A 20,373-nucleotide genomic window follows, 5' to 3' on the forward strand; every position below is an offset into this window, starting at 1 on the left:
AAACAATTTCCAATAAAATGCTCTTAGGTAACATTGCTACTCTTTTCATTTTTCATTAGTATACAAAATAAAATCAAAAGAAGACAATAATGATTCTAAATCTTTTCTATGATGAAATTAATAAAGTTTTAACCCAAAGGGTTGACATAAGAGTATAAGATTTTATTACATTTATATGAATGATAACAATCTATTTAACAAAAAAATTTATATTCGATTCTCATTGTGTGTAAAATTTTATCACAAACTACAAGCAACATTAGTCTCTCACTCATTAGGTTGGGAAACCCTATGTGATCTTTAACCAAAAAAAAATAACATTTTATTTATGATACATAATTAAGGAATAGTAATATATTTATGGAAGAATACTAATATATTCGTTGCATATAATTAAAGAATAATGAAACTATTTTTTCAGTCAACATTTTTTCATTGAGTCGAATGAATAAATGAGTTGAACTTAAAACTATTTATACCTCGAGTTGCTTGATTTATACATAAAAGAGAAAGGTAACGTTGTATCAAAACAATATCATATAATATAATAATAATAAATAAATAAAAACCTCTAATTCGTTGACCTTAGAATTCCAATGGCGGCCCCTACGCCAATGGCCCTGGTTACCTTTTCTCTGCCTCCTATCTTCTTTCATCCCTCTGTCTGTGTCCTTCTTTGCAATGTTATAAAGGCAAGAAGATACTAACCAACAACCAAAGCCTGATATGAAGCAAATTAAGCCAAAGGCTGCTCTGAACTCCAAAGACATCACACACACACATATATAAATATAGTGAATTTTTTTCAAGGCCTCCAACACATGATGATGGAAGAGTTTAAGATTCTTTTTGTCTTTCTCATGACTTTGCTACTTGTGCTCAAGGTCACAATCTCGCTCTGGTGGAGACCAAGGAAAATTGAGGGCCATTTCTCCAACCAAGGAATCAGAGGACCCCCTTATCGTTTCTTCATTGGGAATGTGAAAGAACTCGTGGGAATGATGATGAAAGCTTCCGAAAAACCCATGCCTTTCTCTCACAACATTCTCCCAAGAGTGCTTTCTTTCTACCACCACTGGAAGAAAATTTACGGTACTTTTTTTTTATCATCATTCTCATTTCTCTTCTTAATTTTCTCTCTCTCACACACACACAATCACAATATCCTGATACATTGTCTTCAATCTTGGCATGGTTGTTGCCACTACTAGGAATTCCAAAATGAGCAAAAATGCATTTGGTTTTCATGAAAAAATTTCAGGCCCTTTTGAGCTGTAGTGATGCTTTTGAAACGATGATTTTTTCTTTTGCTAGTTTTGTGGTTCTTCTCCCAGAATATTGAGACTTTTCAAGGCCTCATTTCCGTAGATAGGGTGCTTCTTATTAAAACCCTTCCTAGCTTTTCCTTTCCAGGGGTTGCTGTTTGTTGCACCCCCTCGTTTCTCTATCAACTTTTTCTTTTCTTCTTTTCCATTTTTTCTCTGTATTTCTCTCTGTTTTCCTTCTTACCTTTCTTTTCCATTTTCTTATTTACTCAATAAGGCTCAGTTTTAAAAAATTTAACCATAAGTTTATTGTTTTCGGGGACAACACAGAATTGCAATTGCGATCACATTAGCCATATTTGTTAATTTGTCCACAATTTCCTGTAATGTGAGGGATTGTCACAATGACAGCCATTGCAATTTAAAACCTTTTAGTAAGACTCAATTATTTTTTTTATGTGAATCATATATTTATTACGTACTGAGACCCCTGTGCAGTATAATGTCAGTAACACAAAATTAAACAAGCCATTGTTCTTAGTTTTATTTTCTTATAAAAAAAATACCTGGTTAATTAGTGAACCCTTCTCACTCATACAGTCATAGAGTTTATGATACATAAGTTCAATTTGTTGAATGTGAAGTTGTCATCTGATTTTGCGCTCTTTCCCATGTCTTATTTTTCTTGTGTTGTTATATGGGGAATTGAATTGTGACAATGTAGTTGTATATGTTTGGTAACCGTTTTTAAATTGACTTGTCTTCTTCAATTCCCTCCTCCTGCTTTTTGCCACCTCTCTGTATGTGTCTCTGTGCTGTAGGGTCTACACCGTCCTTTGCATCCTCTGAAACCAATGGTTGTCATGTTTCCCGTCTCCTTTCATCATTTTACAAACTTCTCACTTCCTACATTGAAGAAATGAAAATGTCCCAATTTTTTCTTAGTATATAAAAAATAAAAATTCTCAAAGTTAAAATTACTAGTTTTTTTTATCCGTGAAATCAAAGAAATACTAAAAAATTTATAATATTTCATTCACTATTTTCGACCCATTGAATTAGACCCCATTAATCAGTTACTTGTTTATTTTCAAATTTACAAATCAATTGCAAAATTACATAATCATCTAATTAAATTAATTGAAATTTCATTATATTTCATAAAGGTGCAACATTCCTTGTATGGTTTGGACCCACTGTTCGAGTCACCATCTCTGATCCAGACCTCATCCGGGAAATCTTCACCTCCAAGTCAGAATTATATGAGAAAAACGAATCTCCCCCACTTGTGAAGCAGCTTGAAGGTGATGGACTCCTTAGCCTCAAAGGAGAAAAATGGGCTCACCACAGAAAAATCATCTCTCCCACCTTTCATATGGAAAACCTCAAAGTAATTAACTACCCTACAGATAGTATATTATTCCTAAAGTCATTCTTTTTATACGAATATACTATACATTATATTAAATTATCATGTACCCATTTTTTTATTATAATGGTGTTAATAAAATAGTGTGCCCAATTGTGTGTATAACTTTCTAGATGTTGATACCGATTATGGCAACAAGCGTGGTTGAGATGTTGGAGAAGTGGAAGGCAATGGCAGAGGAGAAGGGTGAGGTGGAAATCGAAGTTTCGGAGTGTTTTCAAACCTTAACAGAAGATGTCATTACTAGGACAGCGTTTGGGAGCAGCTACGAAGATGGCAAAGCCGTTTTTCGGTTACAAGCCCAACAAATGGTCCTAGCAGCTGATGCCTTCCAGAAAGTGTTCATTCCAGGTTATAGGTAATTAATTAATCATCTATATGTTTAATTAATTAGATTAAAGATGTATTATTCTATTATAATAATTTCTTATTAATTATTCTCTTTTCAGTTGTTATTTTACCAGTACAAAATTTTTATTCACTTTGACTTTTGTTGATAACTAATTTCTTTTATTGAAAAAATCTAATAGAAAATTCTTAGTGAAATTTTTTATTCTAAATATATTTTTCTTATTTATAAAATTCAAAATTTATACTTTTAAGATATTGTTTAAGGATATCAAATTTAGTGCCGTGCCATGTACTAGTTGGTGTATTAATTATTTTTTGAAAAATACTAATGAATCTCTTCCTAACACTAACACTTGTAAAACATATTGATAATTTTCAATAAGTGAATCATAAAGAGAATATAATTAGACATAAGGTGTGGAAGAGAAAATGTCATTGACATCTTTCTTATTTTCTTATACTAATAACAATGTTGGATGTCTAATTAATAACAATGTTACACTAATTCAGGCTTTTTTTTTTTTTTTCCGGCTAACTTTAGATTCTTCCCCACGAGGAGGAATATAAATTCTTGGAAACTGGACAAGGAAATCAAGAAATCGTTGGTGAAGATCATCGAACGACGAAGAAAAGAGAATGCGTGTGGGAAAGAAGAAACAAAAAGGCCAACGGATTTGCTGGGGCTCATGATTTGGGCTTCCAACAACAACAACAACACCACCTCCAATGTGAACGTAACGGTGGATGACATAGTGGAAGAGTGCAAAACCTTTTTCTTCGCAGGCAAACACACCACTTCGAATTTGCTAACGTGGACCACGATCCTGCTCGCGATGCATCCGCAGTGGCAGATACGGGCACGTGAGGAGCTCGTGAGTGTGTGCGGTGCACGTCACATCCCCACCAAGGAGGATCTTGCCAAGCTTAAGACAGTAAGCAACTTTTTTCCTTTTAATCTTATCATTGGATAAAGAATTTACTTATGACTGATGATCATGCATATTTTTAAAAAATATTTAATTTTTTTTGTCATTTTGATATTGGTGTAAAATATTTTCTAATTTTATTAAAAATTAATCTTCATCATAAATCTAATTAATCATTTTTAGTAAAAAAAAATTATTATATTATTTTTACAGACTCAAAGTAAGATCTTACCTAAGAGATCAAACTTAGTTATCACTCGAATTAACTAGTTATGGATTTAAGAGGCTTAAATTTAAGACCTTATTTAGTTACACCAAATTTAATTTGACTCTTGACCCTTCTGTTAAAGCAACTACTGTGCATAATAAAATAATCTTTTAAGCAACCCATCTCTTCTCTTCTCTCTTTGTTTTGAGTGGGTTTTTCTGGATTCGGACAAAAATCATGTTTAGTCTCTTCGGCCCTTGTTTTCTGTGTTGCTTTCCTCACACAAGGAAACCCAATTGCGGCCCTTTTCGCTTTTCTGTTTCTTATCTCAAGGAAGCATGTAGGGGCAGTGTTATCGCTTCCGTCATACAAATTTTGTTCTCGTTTAACAAACGTTTGTTGCAGAAGTAACAAAAATTGCTTCAAAATTGTCGAATCTTTTTTGGGTCATAGAATTGTCGATTCTTATATCAACTATTTGAATACTATTTATAATTAAATGAGAGACAAAAAGATGCTTTAAAATTGTCGAATCTTTTCCGGGTCATAAAATTGTCGTATCTTATACATATATTTAAATACTTTCTATAATAAAATGAGAGACGAAAAAATGCTTTAGAATTGCCGTTTCTTTAGTACATATTCCTTTTTCCTACTATCATTTTTTTTTCATGACTTACAAGTTTCTATATCAAACTAGTATTTTAACTTACACTATACAAAATAAATGTTTATTTTTTAAATAAAGTTTATAATAAATAAATTTACTTAATATATGAATCATATTTGAATTTATAATACAAATTTAAATTTAAATTATGATATAAGGTTACTTATTTATAACTAGTTTTTTTTAAAAAATCATTGAAATTCAATTTAAGAACATAGATAGAAGATTATAATTAAAAGTAATAGACCATTAGGATCGGAAAATCAAGATAGTTTGAGATTTTTATTTTTTTACTTATTGCAAGGTAGAGTGTGAAATGCACCTCAAAGGAGAGAATAGAGACAATATTAATAATGTCTAATTCCTACTCTTCAAATTCTGTATTAAATTAATCATCTGTTTTTTTTTCTAAATCATTATTAATATTCAAAATTTTCTTATTTACATTAAATATAGTGAAATATTTCTAAATTATTATTAAAAATTCTTCATTAATAAAAACATAATTTTAAATGTCTTTTAAACCTAAAATTTTAAAATACTTAAGCATACCAATGAAATTAATATGTAATCCATTAACGCCGATCTAGTAGTTGAGGTTTTGGTTAATATGTATGAGTTACAATTTCTAACCTCAAGACCATCATTGTAAACCAAAAAAAAAATGAATATTTTTTTAAAATATTCTTAAGTTTATATTTGATTTATAATTGTATATATTGACTACAACATTGAGGCATGCAGCAAAGAGTTATTACTTCGATTCTGAATTTTTTTTTATTAGAATAAAAATATATATAATTGCTTATGATGTATGTCTAAGGTCTTGCATTAATTCATTTTTTATGTAATGTGCATAATACATGAGATACCACTGGATATACTAACAATAGTTAGCATAAATGATAGCAATCACAGCTCAAATGATTCAGTATTTGAATTCTAATTGATCATGGGATGGATATATATACATTAATCTTGAACAATAACACCTAGATTATATTGCACTGTAATTGTTAGTATATATAGTTCCATTTTCCATTCTGTGATGGTCTGTATCATCTGGTTTTCATTGCATTGTAGCTGAGCATGATCGTGAACGAGTCTCTGAGGCTCTACCCTCCCACAATCGCGACCATTAGAAGAACAAAAGCCGACGTGGAGCTAGGGCCGTACAAGATCCCGTGCGGGACGGAGCTCCTGATCCCCATCCTGGCCGTGCACCACGACCAGGCCACGTGGGGCAGCAACGCGACCGAGTTCAACCCGGGTCGCTTCTCGAACGGCGTGTCCCGCGCCGCGCGCCTCCCTTTCGCCTTCATCCCCTTCGGCCTCGGCGCCCGCACCTGCATCGGCCAGAACCTCGCACTTCTCCAGACCAAACTCACCCTCGCCGTCATGGTTCGAGGTTTCAACTTCAGGCTGGCGCCGACTTATCAACACGCGCCAACGGTTCTCATGCTGCTCTACCCTCAATATGGTGCACCAATCCGTTTCCAACCAATACCCGCACCCACTGTGAATTGTTACTGATTATTATGCTTGCGTGTTTATGTAGATTAAGTGTATATTGGCTTGGGTTAAGGGATCGGAATCCCGCTCTTGGCTTTGCCTTGAGAGTTTAAGGAAAACATAGTAGTATGTATGTATTAGGTTTTATATCGAGAGTTTGCATGAGTTTTTTAAAAGTTTATAAGATTGCCAAAAGTTATAGGCATACATGGTTTTTATGTGTCTTCAACTCAATGTGTTAAATAACTACTAAAAAGCCATCATGCTAACGTGACTTTTTCCCCCCACTTTGCTAGTATGAGTTTGGTTTCATGTTGAAGAAATGATTATAGATTTTAAAATAAATTTTAGATCAATTTTTACATTCTTGATTTTACGTTGCAGGTTTAAGTCAAATCACCATTGATATAATTTCTCCTATTTTTACCTTTCTCGATTGCATAATTGATATCAAAGCAAACACATAATTGAATTTAATACAATATTTTAATGTAAAATCTTAAGATTGAGATTTATGATGAGACTTCCCCTCACATTTATATTTAAAAATTAAAGTTTGGCTTTTGCAATTGATAACCTTGCTTCACTTGCAATCACAATGCGGTCATAATTCTTCTAAATTTTAATATTTTAACTATGCACTGCAATTTAAAACTTTGTTATAAATATAATATAAGAACTTAATTGGATAGATTCATAGATGTGTGGCAAATTAATTTAGTATTGTCACCTTCTTTTGTTATAAAATTTATTTAGACTGTTTATAAATTTTTAGTGCCCGCCCAAAGAATAATATTTCATTCGATCCTTTTATAAAAAAATAAATAAATTAGTCTATTATTTTGACCCTAATTATAAAAAATATAAACTCATTTTAAGATTATTATTTGTTAAATTTATTTTATAGTGAAAGATGTTCATAACTCTTCATGTAAGTGGATGTGTTTATTGATCTATTAACAATACTAGCACATAAATTATGTGAAATGTCATTAAATATTATCACTATTTTCTACTAATTAAATTAAATAAGTTATCTATTTTTATTGATATTGATAAATTAATTATTTGTTTCGTATAGAAAATATCGGAGGGAGTACTAGTTTGAGCATAAACAATGGTTATGCTTAGGTTCGGTTGTGTTTCATTGAATGTATCAAAAAGTACGGTTTTATTTCAATGAATATTTCAGAAAGGTTATTATTTCTGGTTAATTATTTTAAAATTAATTTAGTATTTATAAAAAATGGATAATTCATTTTGACTTGATCTTTTGACTTTGTCTTCGTCTCAAGCAGTTTTGGAAATATTATTTTTTTTTTTCATTATAAATATCTATGTTTTAGATATTTTCCTAATTGTATCGAGAGAAAAAAAAACGTTTCCCAAAGATTAACTCTTGCATCTTTTCCTTTTTTTTATGTGAGTTCCTTAGTTTTTTTCAATAAGAAAAAGTTCCAGTTCTGTTTGTTTCAACTATTGTTGAGATGAGTCTGATAAATTTCAGAAAAATTGTGCGTTTTTTTAGTACAATGTGATATCACACGTGCCTCATACAAATTTTGTTGGTCAGTATTTAAGTTCATGGGTTTGTGATAGATAGATAGTTTGTGATTTGAACAGCTACATGTTTTTGACCAAAGATCTTGTATGAGCCCCAAGAGCTAACTATGAAACATGTTACCTTCAACAGTGGAAAATTATTAAGCCGCCACCAAACTCACGTTCATTGAAAAGTTAAAGAAGAAAGACAAAGAAAAGTCGAAGGTTGAATTTCTTCCCCTAACCAAAAAAAATAATTAATAATTAATGATTAATATTTATTGATAAAAAAAATATTACTTCTCACACGGTAATGTTATTTGGACTTTGAGATGAGATTGGCTTCACACGATATCAAATACTGAATAGATAGTTAACATTTACCTAGACAGCAACTATCTTGTCTCAATATTCCTTGATTTCTATGTGCATTTGTATTTTGGTAATGCATATTTCACCCTTGATTGTCTTTATTGATACTGTAACCAATTGACTGTCATTTTCTATTATTAAAACTCATTCTCCTTCCTTGTTTTGTCTCTCTAATCTCTATGGGTATGATTTGTCAATATGTAAGAAGAATAATTAATTCAATGCCAGGTAATACATACATGATGATCATCCTTGTTAAATGGTAATAATCACAAGTAGTAGAGTGATGATTTACGACCAATAGTAACCTAGGATATTTATATATTTTTTCAAGATATTGGAGATGCATATGTTCTTTTATTTAATATCTATTTTATAAAGCATTATAAACATGGTTAAGAAAATATAAGAATACTCGCATGAGTTTAGTTTAAAAAAAACTGATTTTTAAAATAAATTCCAAAAGTATTTGTTTTTTATTTTTATTTTTCGGCAATACATAACATGATATGGACAAGGGAATAACCCTAAGAGGCAACCTAAAGGGTGCAAGAAGTATATATGGAAGCAGATGAAGAACATTGGAAACAGAAATTCTAAACTACGCCACTAACGTCTAAACTACTAGAAAAATGGTTTTTTACGACGGTTATTAAGTACTTGTAACGACGGTTGTAAATCGTCGTTGTATATAACATCGTTGAAACGCAACTGCTTTTTACGACGGTTATTATAATAACCGTCTTTGAAAGTTAGAACAATTCAAAGACGGTTATTACGTAATAACCGTCTTTGAATGTAGTGTCTGGTTCAACATTCAAAGACGGTTATTACATAATAACCGTCTTTGAATGCAGTGTCTGGTTCAACATTTTATTATGTAATAACCGTCTTTGAATGTTACATCTAGGTCGACATTCAAAGATGATTATTACCTAACAACCGCCTTTGATTGTTACATATCCTCGACATTCAAAGACGGTTATTACATAATAATCGCCTTTGATTGTTACATCTCCTCGACATTCAAAGACGGTTATTATGTAATAACCGTCTTTGAAAGCAGTGTCTGATTTGACATTTGAATTCAAGGTATTTATTCCCTAGCAGAGGTTATGGCTGAGAGTCTGAGACAACAAATTATAGAATTCCAGGGAACAGTTACTAGTAAGTAATAGCATGGAGTCTATCTTAATTTTAGCATTTGTAAAAACACACCATCACCAGACAAAATTAGGAAGCTCTGAAATGGCTTCAGTACTTTACTCATGGCTTTTAGTAGGAGGAATCATCACATTTCAAAGGAAATAAAATTAGGATTACAATAACTCAGTATCTGATTGTAAATACCTCTAATCAAATGCATAGGGATCCTCTGCATATGGATTAAGAGACCCTTTTGAAGGATGAGGATGGCCTCCTCCTTTGATGCTCTGCATCAGTGATGTGCAAAAAAGAAAAATCATATAGAGTATTACTACAGCACACCAGAAAACAACATAGCATATGCAAAAACACTTATATGTCACCATTAACAAAAGTATGGACAAAGATTAATATAGCATCAGCTTATCCTATGTTCCTTTAGAAACAAAAGGGGAAAGAGAAACTTTCAGCATAAACCCTTCGTCCTTTTGCTTTTAATTATACCATATCAGTAGAGCATTAGATGATATAACTCAATAAATATTGTGGCAAAACAAGTGGACCTAGAGAAACATAGATTCTTATAGAACTAATTAAAAATCTTTCAATTTACTGAGAAAAGATAAATAGCTTCAACATTAGATAATCAACATGGAAAAGGATGAAAACTAAAAAATCATAACCAATTAAATATAAAAAACCTTAAACTAATAACATCATATTATCTACTAGCACTATCATTTCTAGTATCATCAGAATGGTGTAACAATGAAGATTAAGTGTGTGTATGGATTTGTGTTCGAAAAAATTGATTTTGGATCAACCTACTTTTGTAAAATTGATAATGGTTAAAATTGAGTTCAATGTAACTTGATTTTTAATTTGGATAACGAAAACATATATCAGGAAAATGATTTTTACTTGTTTGGATACTTTGAATCAAAATTGTTTTTGAATAATATGTAATTACCAAAATGAATTTTAATGTACATGAATACTTCTTTTCTATTATAATTAACTATTTTCATATAGAAATTAATAAATTAGAAATGGAGTAATCCTATCATATGAAAATCATTATGCTAATTTTCAAATTCAATTGAAATTCATTACAAAGGTTGATTAAATTTGCACTCACTGAACCCTGTCTAATGTATTCTAACACTTAGATACCAAATCATCATCAAATTCATATGCTCATCACATTTGCCACGAATAAAAATTGGTTAGATATCTTAATCACTCATAACCCATCTTTTCAGCAGAACTTTTAAGCATACATGATATCAGAATAAAAAAACAAATTGCAATTGGAATATCCTTACACTCATGAAACCACTAAATAGTAAGTGTAGTTACTTTCTATAGTGTTCATCTTTAAGATAGTAAAGAGCTTGAAAAGAAGCATGATTAAAGTAACAGATACCAAATCACAACCAAACCAATGTCTATCAGTTAAAGACACACACACACACACAATTTCTGCTGCTATGACATGAAGCCTTCAGGGCACTGTCTTCACCCTTCCCTCTATGATGTGCAAAAATCATCAATAAAAATCTTTTCAACTTAAATTTTGAAACAACTATGATATGAGAAGTGGTACCAATCAAATTTATCTAATATCATGCTAGTAAATAGTTATGCCTTCAGTAACAAGATTATGCATGCTTCATAAGTGACAATTTTAGCATGAAGACAATGCATATGTGAACCAGTGGGTCTTTATTTGCATCACCCTTCTATGTATTTAAGTTCACAATTCTCAGGCTTGTGTTGAAAGAATATTAAAGAAGCACATTTAGGTATACAAGAAATGTCTTCTCATTTCCCCAACTGTGCCTACCAAATGATAAATGTAATATGTCAAACCAAACTACCAAAGGTATCCCAACATGAAAATTAGCAAATATGACATCCATTTGAAGACAGACACAGACAAATAGATTGAAACACAAGTCAACCTGTTTTGAATTCACTTCTTGGTCCTCTTTGGACTTGTCACTCATCACTTTCCACTGCAACTGCAACAAAGCCCTTTGCCTGTCTTCCTGCAATATATTCCAAAGAATAAATATAATAATAAAAATTATGACAAGAAATTAATTTATCATATCATGGTATTCCATACTTTGGATTTTTGAAGATGCAACTCCTCTTCCAGCTTCCGACACTCATCTTCAAGTTCACACCTCAATGCTTTGATCTGAGCTTCATGATCATTCCTCATAAACATTGTTTTCTACATACAATTAAGATATGAACAGGTGAATAAATTTCTATACAAATTTTGGCTTTGACAAACATACGTGTGTGGCACCTCTTTGAATTCATTTTCAGCTTGCAGTTGGGTACGCTTTAGCTGTTCGTTGTGTTCAGCTATGAGGCTTGCTTGCCTCTTGTCATGCTCCTGCTTCATTTGAGTAACCTATAAATTGAGCAGAAAAAATCAAGTGACCTAGTGCCTGGAAGTTTTTAAACTTAATGTTAATGAAATTTCATAAAAAAGGAAAGTGATGATGCGATAACATCCCCACAACTCAGTACATACCCATTTAAAGAAAGGTATAGAGGACTATAATAGTCAAAGACAAACTATAATGAACTTAGACCAATTTAAATTTTCACATGTAAATTTTGATACATTTAAATAACAGATTTGATGTTACTAATTATTACTATCATGAACAAATTATCCAAAAAGCTTAAGTTCATAGGTAAAGATACATGAATGATTTTATTTTACATCTTTAACATGCCTCTCATGCAAGAGCCTTTTGGACATTAAGTGTGGATAATGCACAAGTCCACATATGATCTACCTTGGCTGAAATTTAACGTTTTATTAGAAGAATAAGAGTAGAAAGGATTGAACTCTAGACCACATAGTCATAGAGAATTTCGTACCATGTCATTAACAAACTATCCAAAAAGCTCAAGCTGCTAGGTAACGATACATGAATGACTTTATATTGCATCTCTAACAAATACTAATCAGAAAGCAAGTTTATTTAAAAAATGGGTTTTCCAATTAATTAGAACATTAAGTAATTAAAAATATAACCAAAGACAAATCAGAACACTTATAATCCCATGTAATAGAATGCAATGATAGAATATTTCTAAGCAACCAATAATTTCAAATTCAAGACTTTTTCTATGCTTACGAGCAACGTGTGTTCATCTTGAATGCGCATCAACTGCTGCCTTTGTTCTTCTTTGCATTCTTCAATTTTTTGGCCACACTTTGCCTCAATTTCTGCAATGGCTTTGTCAGCCTATAAAGGTTTAAATTGATTAGAAACATTTTGATGGAAATTACATTCTACAAATACCAGGAAATCATATCGAACCTTTTCTTTTTCCTTGTTCACAATTTCCATATTCTCCAACTCATACTTCCTCTTAATATGATTAATAGCCTATTCAGATAATGAAGTTTTCATGCAAAGTTAGGGCACTACACATCAAGCACCTATAGTAGGTAACCAGTTATATATAAGACCTGATCATTTCTCTGAGATATTTCTTTCAAATGCCTTGATAGTTCTAACTGTTTATTCTCTACCATTTGATCATATTTCTTTTTAGCCTCTGAAAGTTTGCTTTCAGCAGCAGTCAATAATGATAGATTCTGCAAATTCATCCAAAACACTTAAATAATACACAAAAATAAGTCAGGAACAGGCAATTGAGAAAGGTATAAGAAGGTTAATTTATCAGAAAGAGAGGAAGACAATCATCATAGTACATAGATTTAACAGTAGGTTTTCAACAAACAAAGAATGATCAAGAAACCAGGAAACTTAACAATGATGATTGAAGAAAATCACAAAAACTTGGTTCTGCTTGATAAAATTGTATTATTTAGTATCTTCAAGGAACATTCAATCTTTTTTGCACGCAGATACATTTGTAACTCATGTGATTGAAAATAAAATTATAATACCATGTTCTCGTGAAGCTTTGTAAACATGGTCTGAAACTAGTAAATGGGGCAAAATTAGAAAATACACAGACTGAAAATTCAAATATCAAGCCAACTGCATACTTGGTAAGTGCAATGGCAATTTCTATTGTCTATGATTCAGGCATGTTCATAAAATATATATTTATAGGAATGGAGGGAGAAACTATATTGATTTTGACTAAAAGTATATATCCAAAAGATTTAATGTCATAAAGCAACTTTTTTTTATTAAAATCATTGAGAAACTAATCCAAACATTGGGAAGGAACTCAGTGACAATCATATCAATGAATACACTGATACAGTTCATATCTGGGTCCTTTGAAACCATGGTCACACAGAGTAAAATTGCATCAAAGATGATGAGGATGAAGATGAATTGGTAGATGATTATCATTCTAAAGAATGTGAGGAGTACAAGTTCTTTGAAAAAGTGTTTGCAGAAGATGGTGACTTGAGGAGATATTATGAGAGCAATCAAAAGGAAGGGGATTTTCATTGTTTGGTTTGTGGAGGTATAGGGAAGAAAGTATGGATAAGGTTTAAGAATTGTAAGACACTAATTCATCACTCCACTGCCATACTAAGGACAAAAAGGAAGAGAGCTCACAGGGCCTATGCACAGGTCATCTGCAAAGTTGTTGGTTGGGACATTGATCAATTGCCAGCTATTGTATTAAAGGGTTTGGATTCCTCCTTGATAGGTTCAAGGAAGCTTTTGGTGAGCAATCCTAATTGATATATCTATATTTTTTATTGAGTGTATACTTACTAGGCTGAGTTTATGTTTACAGGTTGAACCCAAATGTCCTGCTTAATGCTTTTGAGTTCAAACAAAGTGTATTTGTTGCATATTTTTTATTGCTTTCTGCAAAATTTGGTTTTCTGTCGTTTTTACTTTTAATAAAAGATGTTTATAAACTTGTTGATCCTGGGGAGCCTGTAATAGGGTTTAATAAGAATGTTAGCATTTAGCAAGGTTAATTATTTTTATGTATCAGGTCCACCTTTTTAAGGTAGAGAAAAAGAAGCATGAAAGAAATTATGGGTGCATACTGATGTGAGTAGGTTAAATTATTTTATCATGGCTCTTATGCAGTTATGCTAACTCTCTTTCTGCAGGGTTTTGAGAAAGAAAGTGTGAGTCTAGACAGAAAGGTCATAAATATATGTTGTCATGTGATTTTCAATTGATTTTCATAAGAAAGGATATATATATATATATATATATATATATATATATATATATATATATATATATATATATATATTCATCTTATATTAAATTAGCTAATTCAGATTGAAATTTGTATATAGTTTAAATTAAATCAATATTAAATTTAATCTTACTTGTGTCCATGGCAAACAAGCTAATTTTAGCGAGTCTTATTCATTCCGCAAACACAAGAAGTTTGAGAGAGTGTCACTACAGCAATCCTAGTCATGTAGTAGAGCAATTATGAATACATAGACAGCCAATTTGTGAGATGGGTTTCCATTATACTAAGTTGCCAAGTAGTTGTAGCTTTCTGATCCTAGGAATTATGTGTGTTCATGTAAGAAAACAACAATTAGCACATAAATATATAGAAGAAATAAAATGGGGAATCTAGCCATCCTCTAATTTAATTTGTTTTTATTACTTAGAGTCCACAAAATTTGGTGCCTCTCACTGCATGTGGTGTGCTGGCTAGCTAGCTAAGGCTCAGTATTTGGCCCGGTCTGTCCTCTGTTTTATTTGTATATTTTATTGTATTTTTAAGATTATATTACCCACTCAAATAGAAAGAGAGAGAAGGACAAATATGATGAGTATGTTAATGTCTACTATCATATTGAGAAACATTTAAAACTGTCTCCACGTACCGTTCCAATAAATGCTATCCAAAAATAGTTAAGGTGAGACAACTATGGTCTATCTCAAATTATGAATGCTGAATAAAAGCATGGACCTTTCCTCTTTTTGTTTTTCTCCATTCCTCCTATGCATATCTTTCTAGGTTATATATTCAGGGTTAGAATGTTATTTGGGGAAAATTTGGAGAAAATTTATGTATTGAGGATAAATTTTTGATAAATGATAATGAGCTAATCTATGTAAAGCTTTTTATTCTTCTGGTTGAAATTACAAAAGCTTTTATGTAATAGTAGAGAAAGTTACCAAGATTCACGGGTGTGGATGGTACCCTGTGGCAAAGCTACCAAAATGTAATTTTTGGTGCTCCTTCAAAAGCTGAGGTTTATTTCACCATTCACTGCTATAATGTGAAATTGTCTTGAACTTGCACATTAAACACATTACTAGATCAAATACAAAGAGCTAGCTTTTAAGGGATGGCATTTTAAATATAAAAGATGGAAGTTATACCTAATTATTGGCTAACATCGCTAGATGTGGTAGGCTACACTTTCTTCAAATTTGTGAAAATCAGAATAGCAAAGGAATACTAATATTGGCTGCTAGCAAATCCCAACTCCCATATATGTTTACTTCTTGTTGGTTGTTACTAATGAAAATTGAATGTAGGAATCTCATGAATCTCTGGTTTCTGGTGCTGAGTGGGAAAGTGAAAGCCCCAAGGCTGGTTTTTCTTCTACAGCTTCAGGATGGCCTTCCTTTGATGACATCAAATCATCTTCTCTCACTTATTCTCTATCAGCAGAAGAGAAAGCAACTGTGGCAGTGCTGCAATTGCAGCACAGAGCATTAGAAGCTTGCCAAAAGTTCTTAGTTGGGGATGCTGGTTCTGATAGTGACGAAGATGATGAGGAGGCAGAGGATGATGAGCTGCTAGATAATGATTCTAAAGAATCTGAGGAGTATAAGTTCTTTGAAAAAGTGTTTGCAGAAGATGGTGACCTTAGGAGATATTATGAGAACAATCATAAGGAAAGAGATTTTTATTGTTTGGTTTGTGGGGGTATTGGGAACAAGGTATGGAAGAGGTTTAAGGATTGTATTGGACTAATTCAACACTCCACTGCCATACTAAGGACAAGAAGGAAGCGAGCTCACAGGGCCTATGCACAAGTCATCTGCAAAGTTGTAGGTTGGGATATCGATCAAATGCCAACTATTGTGTTAAAGGATTTGGATTCCTCATTGGCTGGTTCAAGGAAGCTTTTTGTGAGAAATCCTAACTGATATATTTGTATTCTCTATTTCATGTCTACAAAAACATTGTTAAATGCTTACTAGGCTGAGTTTATTTTTACAGGTTGAGCCCAAAAATCTTGTTGTGGGTTGTACTGGTGATACAAATTCAAATGTAAGTCATATATGAGATGTTTATATGCCCTATGTTGTTTTGTTTGATATTATATTTTCTTTAAATATATACTGACTCAGTTAAGTTGTTTTCACAGGGTGAAGTTGCTAATTCTACTGATTAATCATACTGAAGTTGAAGCTAAAGCTGAAGCTGCTAATTCTACTAATTAAATATATCATTGTTATGTTCTATTTCACTTCAACTAAAGAATTTTTATCTTATTAGCTGCTAATTCTACTGATTGTCTTGGGCTAATTCTACTGATGATTTGATGCTAAAGCTGAAGCTGAAGTTCAAGCCTTGAAGGAAGCCCAAATCAAATTACAGGCTGAAAGTGAAGCTAGTCTTCTTCAATACCAGGAAAAAGTGAAAAAACAAAGGACCCTCATTTTCAAACAGTGATATCTTTGAAATTGCTACCAAATGAAATGAAGGGAACACTACAAGGTTCAAGGTGTGTGCTTTTTTCCTAACATATTAGGATTCAGTGATCATTTCTTTATCAAATGAAAAACTTTTATATCTTAGATGGACTTGCTGAGAATTTAGCTAATGACAAAATATAGTTTACTAATAAAACACCATAGGAAAGCTTCAATAACAAATAGCCACTGACCCGTTTGCAGCCCACTCAAAAATGCATCAACTTCTTCATCAACAAGTCATCCATGACATGTGCGTGTCTTCCCTGCAACGACAATTACCAAACATCACCATTAAAAGAAATTACATGGAACCCGCGACCTTTCTTCAACAGTACACGAACCAGTTAACCTAAAACAAGGTTAAAATAAGCTTAACCTAGCAAATTTAGTAATTGACTAACCAATCTCTATCTTCACGAAACTTGGAGCCGAGAAGTTGGAGCGATGAAGTCGAAGAGGTGAAGGAGCTTCAATGGAAGAAGGGGTAGGAGCTTCAATGGAAGAACAGGTGAAGGAGCTTCAATGGAAGAAGGGGTAGGGCTTCAATGTCAAAGAAAGGGAGGGTTCAAACGAAGGAGCAAGCAGAAAGGGAGGGTTCAAACGAAGGAGTAAGGAGCAAGCAATCTAGGGTTCAAAGCAATCTCGAAAGCTAGCTAGCAGAAACGTACACAGCAGCCGCGAGGAGGCTGCAGTTTTCCCTTTTTTGTTTTTAGGATTACAACGGTTTTTTTCTAAAAACCGGCATAAATTTAAAAAAACATAACATTCTAAGGCGGTTTTCAATAACCCCCTTAGAAAGTGCGTCGTAAAATGAAATTTGTTACACAATAATTACAAAAATGCCACCGCACCACTTTCTAAAGTAGTTCCTCAAATAACCGTCGTAAATCACGTGTCTTAAAAAGCCATTTTTCTAGTAGTGTAAGTCCCTCAAATCTTTTATTATTATTTTTTTAACATCTCAAATCTTTTATTATTGGTTGTCCTCCAAAGCAGAAGCACTGAGAAAAATTTTACTCACAATTTCATCCTCCTGGATGAAGAATATTAATTAGTTTTTGAATCTCTCTGCACGTTTACGATATCCACAAATGTGGTAACCGAGTATTAGAAAAAAATTCATAAGAGTATCTTTTAATGGGTTCTTGAGCTCAATAACCCTTATTTATCATATCTATTATTATTTTTATTCAAGAATTTTTCATGCCAAGGATTGGATTTTAGGAGAGAAAAAACTCTTAAGAACTCTTTTTTCTCAAAAATTATTGTTTTTGAATGTAAGTGAAGGAAAAGAGGCTCTTTGTTATTGTTTTTTCAAGTAAAATTCAAGAATTCAAATTGAATTCTACTACTAGAGCAAAAAATAACAAAAATTCTTACATCTTATGTGATACTCACAAAAAGTGATCAAAGAAGTCAAAATGGATTCTTCTACTAAAGATGTTTTAAGAGCTTAACAATTGTATATCAAATATAAGGAGAAAAAAATTCTTGATCAAATATAAGAAAATTCCAACTATTTTTTTCTTATTAATGCTATTATCTTTAAAATATGTTTTATTTAATTGAAATACTAGTTTTAATTACTTTTTTATTCTTGATACCAAATTCCAATAAAAGATAAGTTGAAAAAAATTATTTTTTAATTAAAATTAATGTAATATGATTAATTAACTTTCTTATATAGTTAGAGTGTTTTTTTCTTCTTATATTTAAATTTAAGACCAAAGAAAATAAGTAACCAAATTGTTGAACTCTTTTGTACTTCACTATAGTTCACTTTCCCATAAAGATGTCTCATAATTCCCCTTTATTTTAATGCATGGTAACAAAGTTTATTGAATTTGGGGAGTAATTGGTAGACAGGTAAGATTCTAAAACCCATAGCCGTTGGGTTCCTAAGTTACTTTTTATTATGACATTATTTATTCAATTTAGTCAGCTTTGTGATTTGTGCAACAGCTTCCATTACTTTGACAACTTAACCCTAACCTTAGTTTGTGAATTATACTATGTTGTAACTGGAAGTGTACGTATTAAGGTGGAAAGTTTTGGTTATTGTATAAAATATAGGTATTGACATGTCAGTTTAGGTTCAATTTCACTCTTACCCAAAACATATTTTACGTCATCATTATTATATTGGTTGTTTAAAAATTATGTAGTAAATGGTGCGGTAAAATTTTTGTAATTAAATGTAACTTTACAATATTGGTTACTTATAAATCAATGTAGAAAACATCTTTCTACATCAATTCTTATTTGCACCGATATTGAACTAGTATTTTAATATTGCTTCAAATTTGAATTGATGCTAAAATTGTATTAATTCTAACATCGGTTCAAATTAGAATTGATCACTATTAAAAAAAAACATTTTTCTACAACACCAAAACAAAGACGGTTCCTCAAGAACCGTCTTAAATTCAATGGCAGTGGAAATTTTGTAATATAAACAACTTCAACGATGACAGTTTTATAAAAATTGTCTTAAAAAGATATGTTCAAGCAATTAAAAAGGCTCGCGTCTCACTTACACTCACAACAATGTATAGAGATAAGAGACAGAGAGCCCTAAACTAAAACCCCTAAAATTCCACCGCCGCGATGGACATGCATCAACGCCCTCCTCCTAGTCATTGTCGACAACCTCGATGACGCCAAGCAGCACGTCTGCAATGCTGCACGACGCGCTCCTTTCTACTTGCTCCTCTACTCCGTCACCAACCTCGTCATCAGAATCGAGAACTTGAACCAACGTCTCGAACGCTTGAAGAATCGCGATTAAGATTTCAACCTTGCAAATAAGTCGGTTAATCCATCCATCCCTCAAATATAAATGTCAACTTTGTGTCTTCTTCTTTGTCTTAGGAATGATATATTTCTATCACCTTTTTTTCTCAATCGATGTTTGATTGATGATGATTATTGACTTTATTTATAGTATTACTATTTCAATGTTACTTCAACTTCTGGCACCTAGGGTTCCTTTTGGGGATTTTCTTTTTTGTTGTGGTCAGGGATCCAATTGCGTCTACCTCGTCGTTCTCTTATATCATAGGAAAAACACCGTTTTGATTATTGTTGAGTGTTATTTTGATTTTTCTTATTGTTATGATTTGTTGTTATTGCTGTTTATTGACGTGGGAATGCTTGTATTGGAAGTTTGTTCTGTTACTTGAAAATTGACATGGTAGTAAGAGAATTATCAAATTTTCAACCCCAATTTGTTGATTGTCAACAACTTCAGCACATTAAGTTAGACTTGCATTGAATCCAGTTATT

The 20,373-nt window shown here is 32.0% G+C and overlaps 3 protein-coding genes and 1 long non-coding RNA gene across 4 annotated transcripts; 2 read left to right on the forward strand and 2 right to left on the reverse strand.

The window, feature by feature from the left end:
- Nucleotides 1-592: 592 nt before the first annotated feature.
- On the forward strand, nt 593-6,624 carry LOC114416704 (cytochrome P450 734A1-like). The gene is made up of 5 exons (XM_028381679.1): nt 593-1,092; nt 2,432-2,655; nt 2,808-3,052; nt 3,587-3,977; nt 5,933-6,624. Exons 1-5 carry the CDS (start codon nt 822-824, stop codon nt 6,380-6,382), a joined length of 1,581 nt encoding a protein of 526 aa, XP_028237480.1. The 5' UTR covers nt 593-821; the 3' UTR covers nt 6,383-6,624.
- Nucleotides 6,625-11,412: 4,788 nt separating this feature from the next.
- On the reverse strand, nt 11,413-11,695 carry LOC114414297. The gene is made up of 2 exons (XR_003667177.1): nt 11,553-11,695; nt 11,413-11,472 (listed from the first exon to the last, which is right to left on the reverse strand). It is a non-coding gene; the product is annotated as an uncharacterized LOC114414297 (long non-coding RNA).
- A 5-nt stretch (nt 11,696-11,700) lies between these two features.
- Nucleotides 11,701-13,741, reverse strand: LOC114416005 (synaptonemal complex protein 1-like). The gene is made up of 5 exons (XM_028380885.1): nt 12,927-13,741; nt 12,775-12,843; nt 12,589-12,699; nt 11,742-11,849; nt 11,701-11,715 (listed from the first exon to the last, which is right to left on the reverse strand). Exons 1-5 carry the CDS (start codon nt 13,065-13,067, stop codon nt 11,701-11,703), a joined length of 444 nt encoding a protein of 147 aa, XP_028236686.1. The 5' UTR covers nt 13,068-13,741.
- On the forward strand, nt 13,485-16,784 carry LOC114416007. Its single transcript, XM_028380887.1, has 5 exons — nt 13,485-13,512; nt 13,751-14,112; nt 15,919-16,518; nt 16,610-16,660; nt 16,758-16,784. Exons 1-5 carry the CDS (start codon nt 13,485-13,487, stop codon nt 16,782-16,784), a joined length of 1,068 nt encoding a protein of 355 aa, XP_028236688.1.
- The last annotated feature ends 3,589 nt before the right edge of the window (nt 16,785-20,373 follow it).

Source organism: Glycine soja, chromosome 6 (genome assembly GCF_004193775.1).
Source record: "Glycine soja cultivar W05 chromosome 6, ASM419377v2, whole genome shotgun sequence".
NCBI classification, from domain to species: Eukaryota; Viridiplantae; Streptophyta; class Magnoliopsida; order Fabales; family Fabaceae; genus Glycine; species Glycine soja.

Excerpts from the sequence above, each read along its gene's own strand:
- LOC114416007 (XM_028380887.1), top strand. The coding sequence starts at position 13,485 with ATGGCAATTTCTATTGTCTATGATTCAG. Across the intron at positions 14,113-15,918 it reads TAGGTTCAAGGAAGCTTTTG|GAATCTCATGAATCTCTGGT; the intron begins GTGAGCAATCCT and ends AATTGAATGTAG. Across the intron at positions 16,661-16,757 it reads CTGGTGATACAAATTCAAAT|GGTGAAGTTGCTAATTCTAC; the intron begins GTAAGTCATATA and ends TTGTTTTCACAG.
- LOC114416704 (XM_028381679.1), top strand. The coding sequence starts at position 822 with ATGATGATGGAAGAGTTTAAGATTCTTTTTGTCTTTCTCATGACTTTG. Across the intron at positions 1,093-2,431 it reads CCACTGGAAGAAAATTTACG|GTGCAACATTCCTTGTATGG; the intron begins GTACTTTTTTTT and ends TATTTCATAAAG. Across the intron at positions 3,978-5,932 it reads ATCTTGCCAAGCTTAAGACA|CTGAGCATGATCGTGAACGA; the intron begins GTAAGCAACTTT and ends ATTGCATTGTAG.
- LOC114416005 (XM_028380885.1), bottom strand. The coding sequence starts at position 13,067 with ATGAATTTGCAGAATCTATCATTATTGACTGCTGCTGAAAGCAAACTT. Across the intron at positions 12,700-12,774 it reads TGAACAAGGAAAAAGAAAAG|GCTGACAAAGCCATTGCAGA; the intron begins GTTCGATATGAT and ends AAACCTTTATAG. Across the intron at positions 11,850-12,588 it reads AAGATGAACACACGTTGCTC|GTTACTCAAATGAAGCAGGA; the intron begins GTAAGCATAGAA and ends CTCAATTTATAG.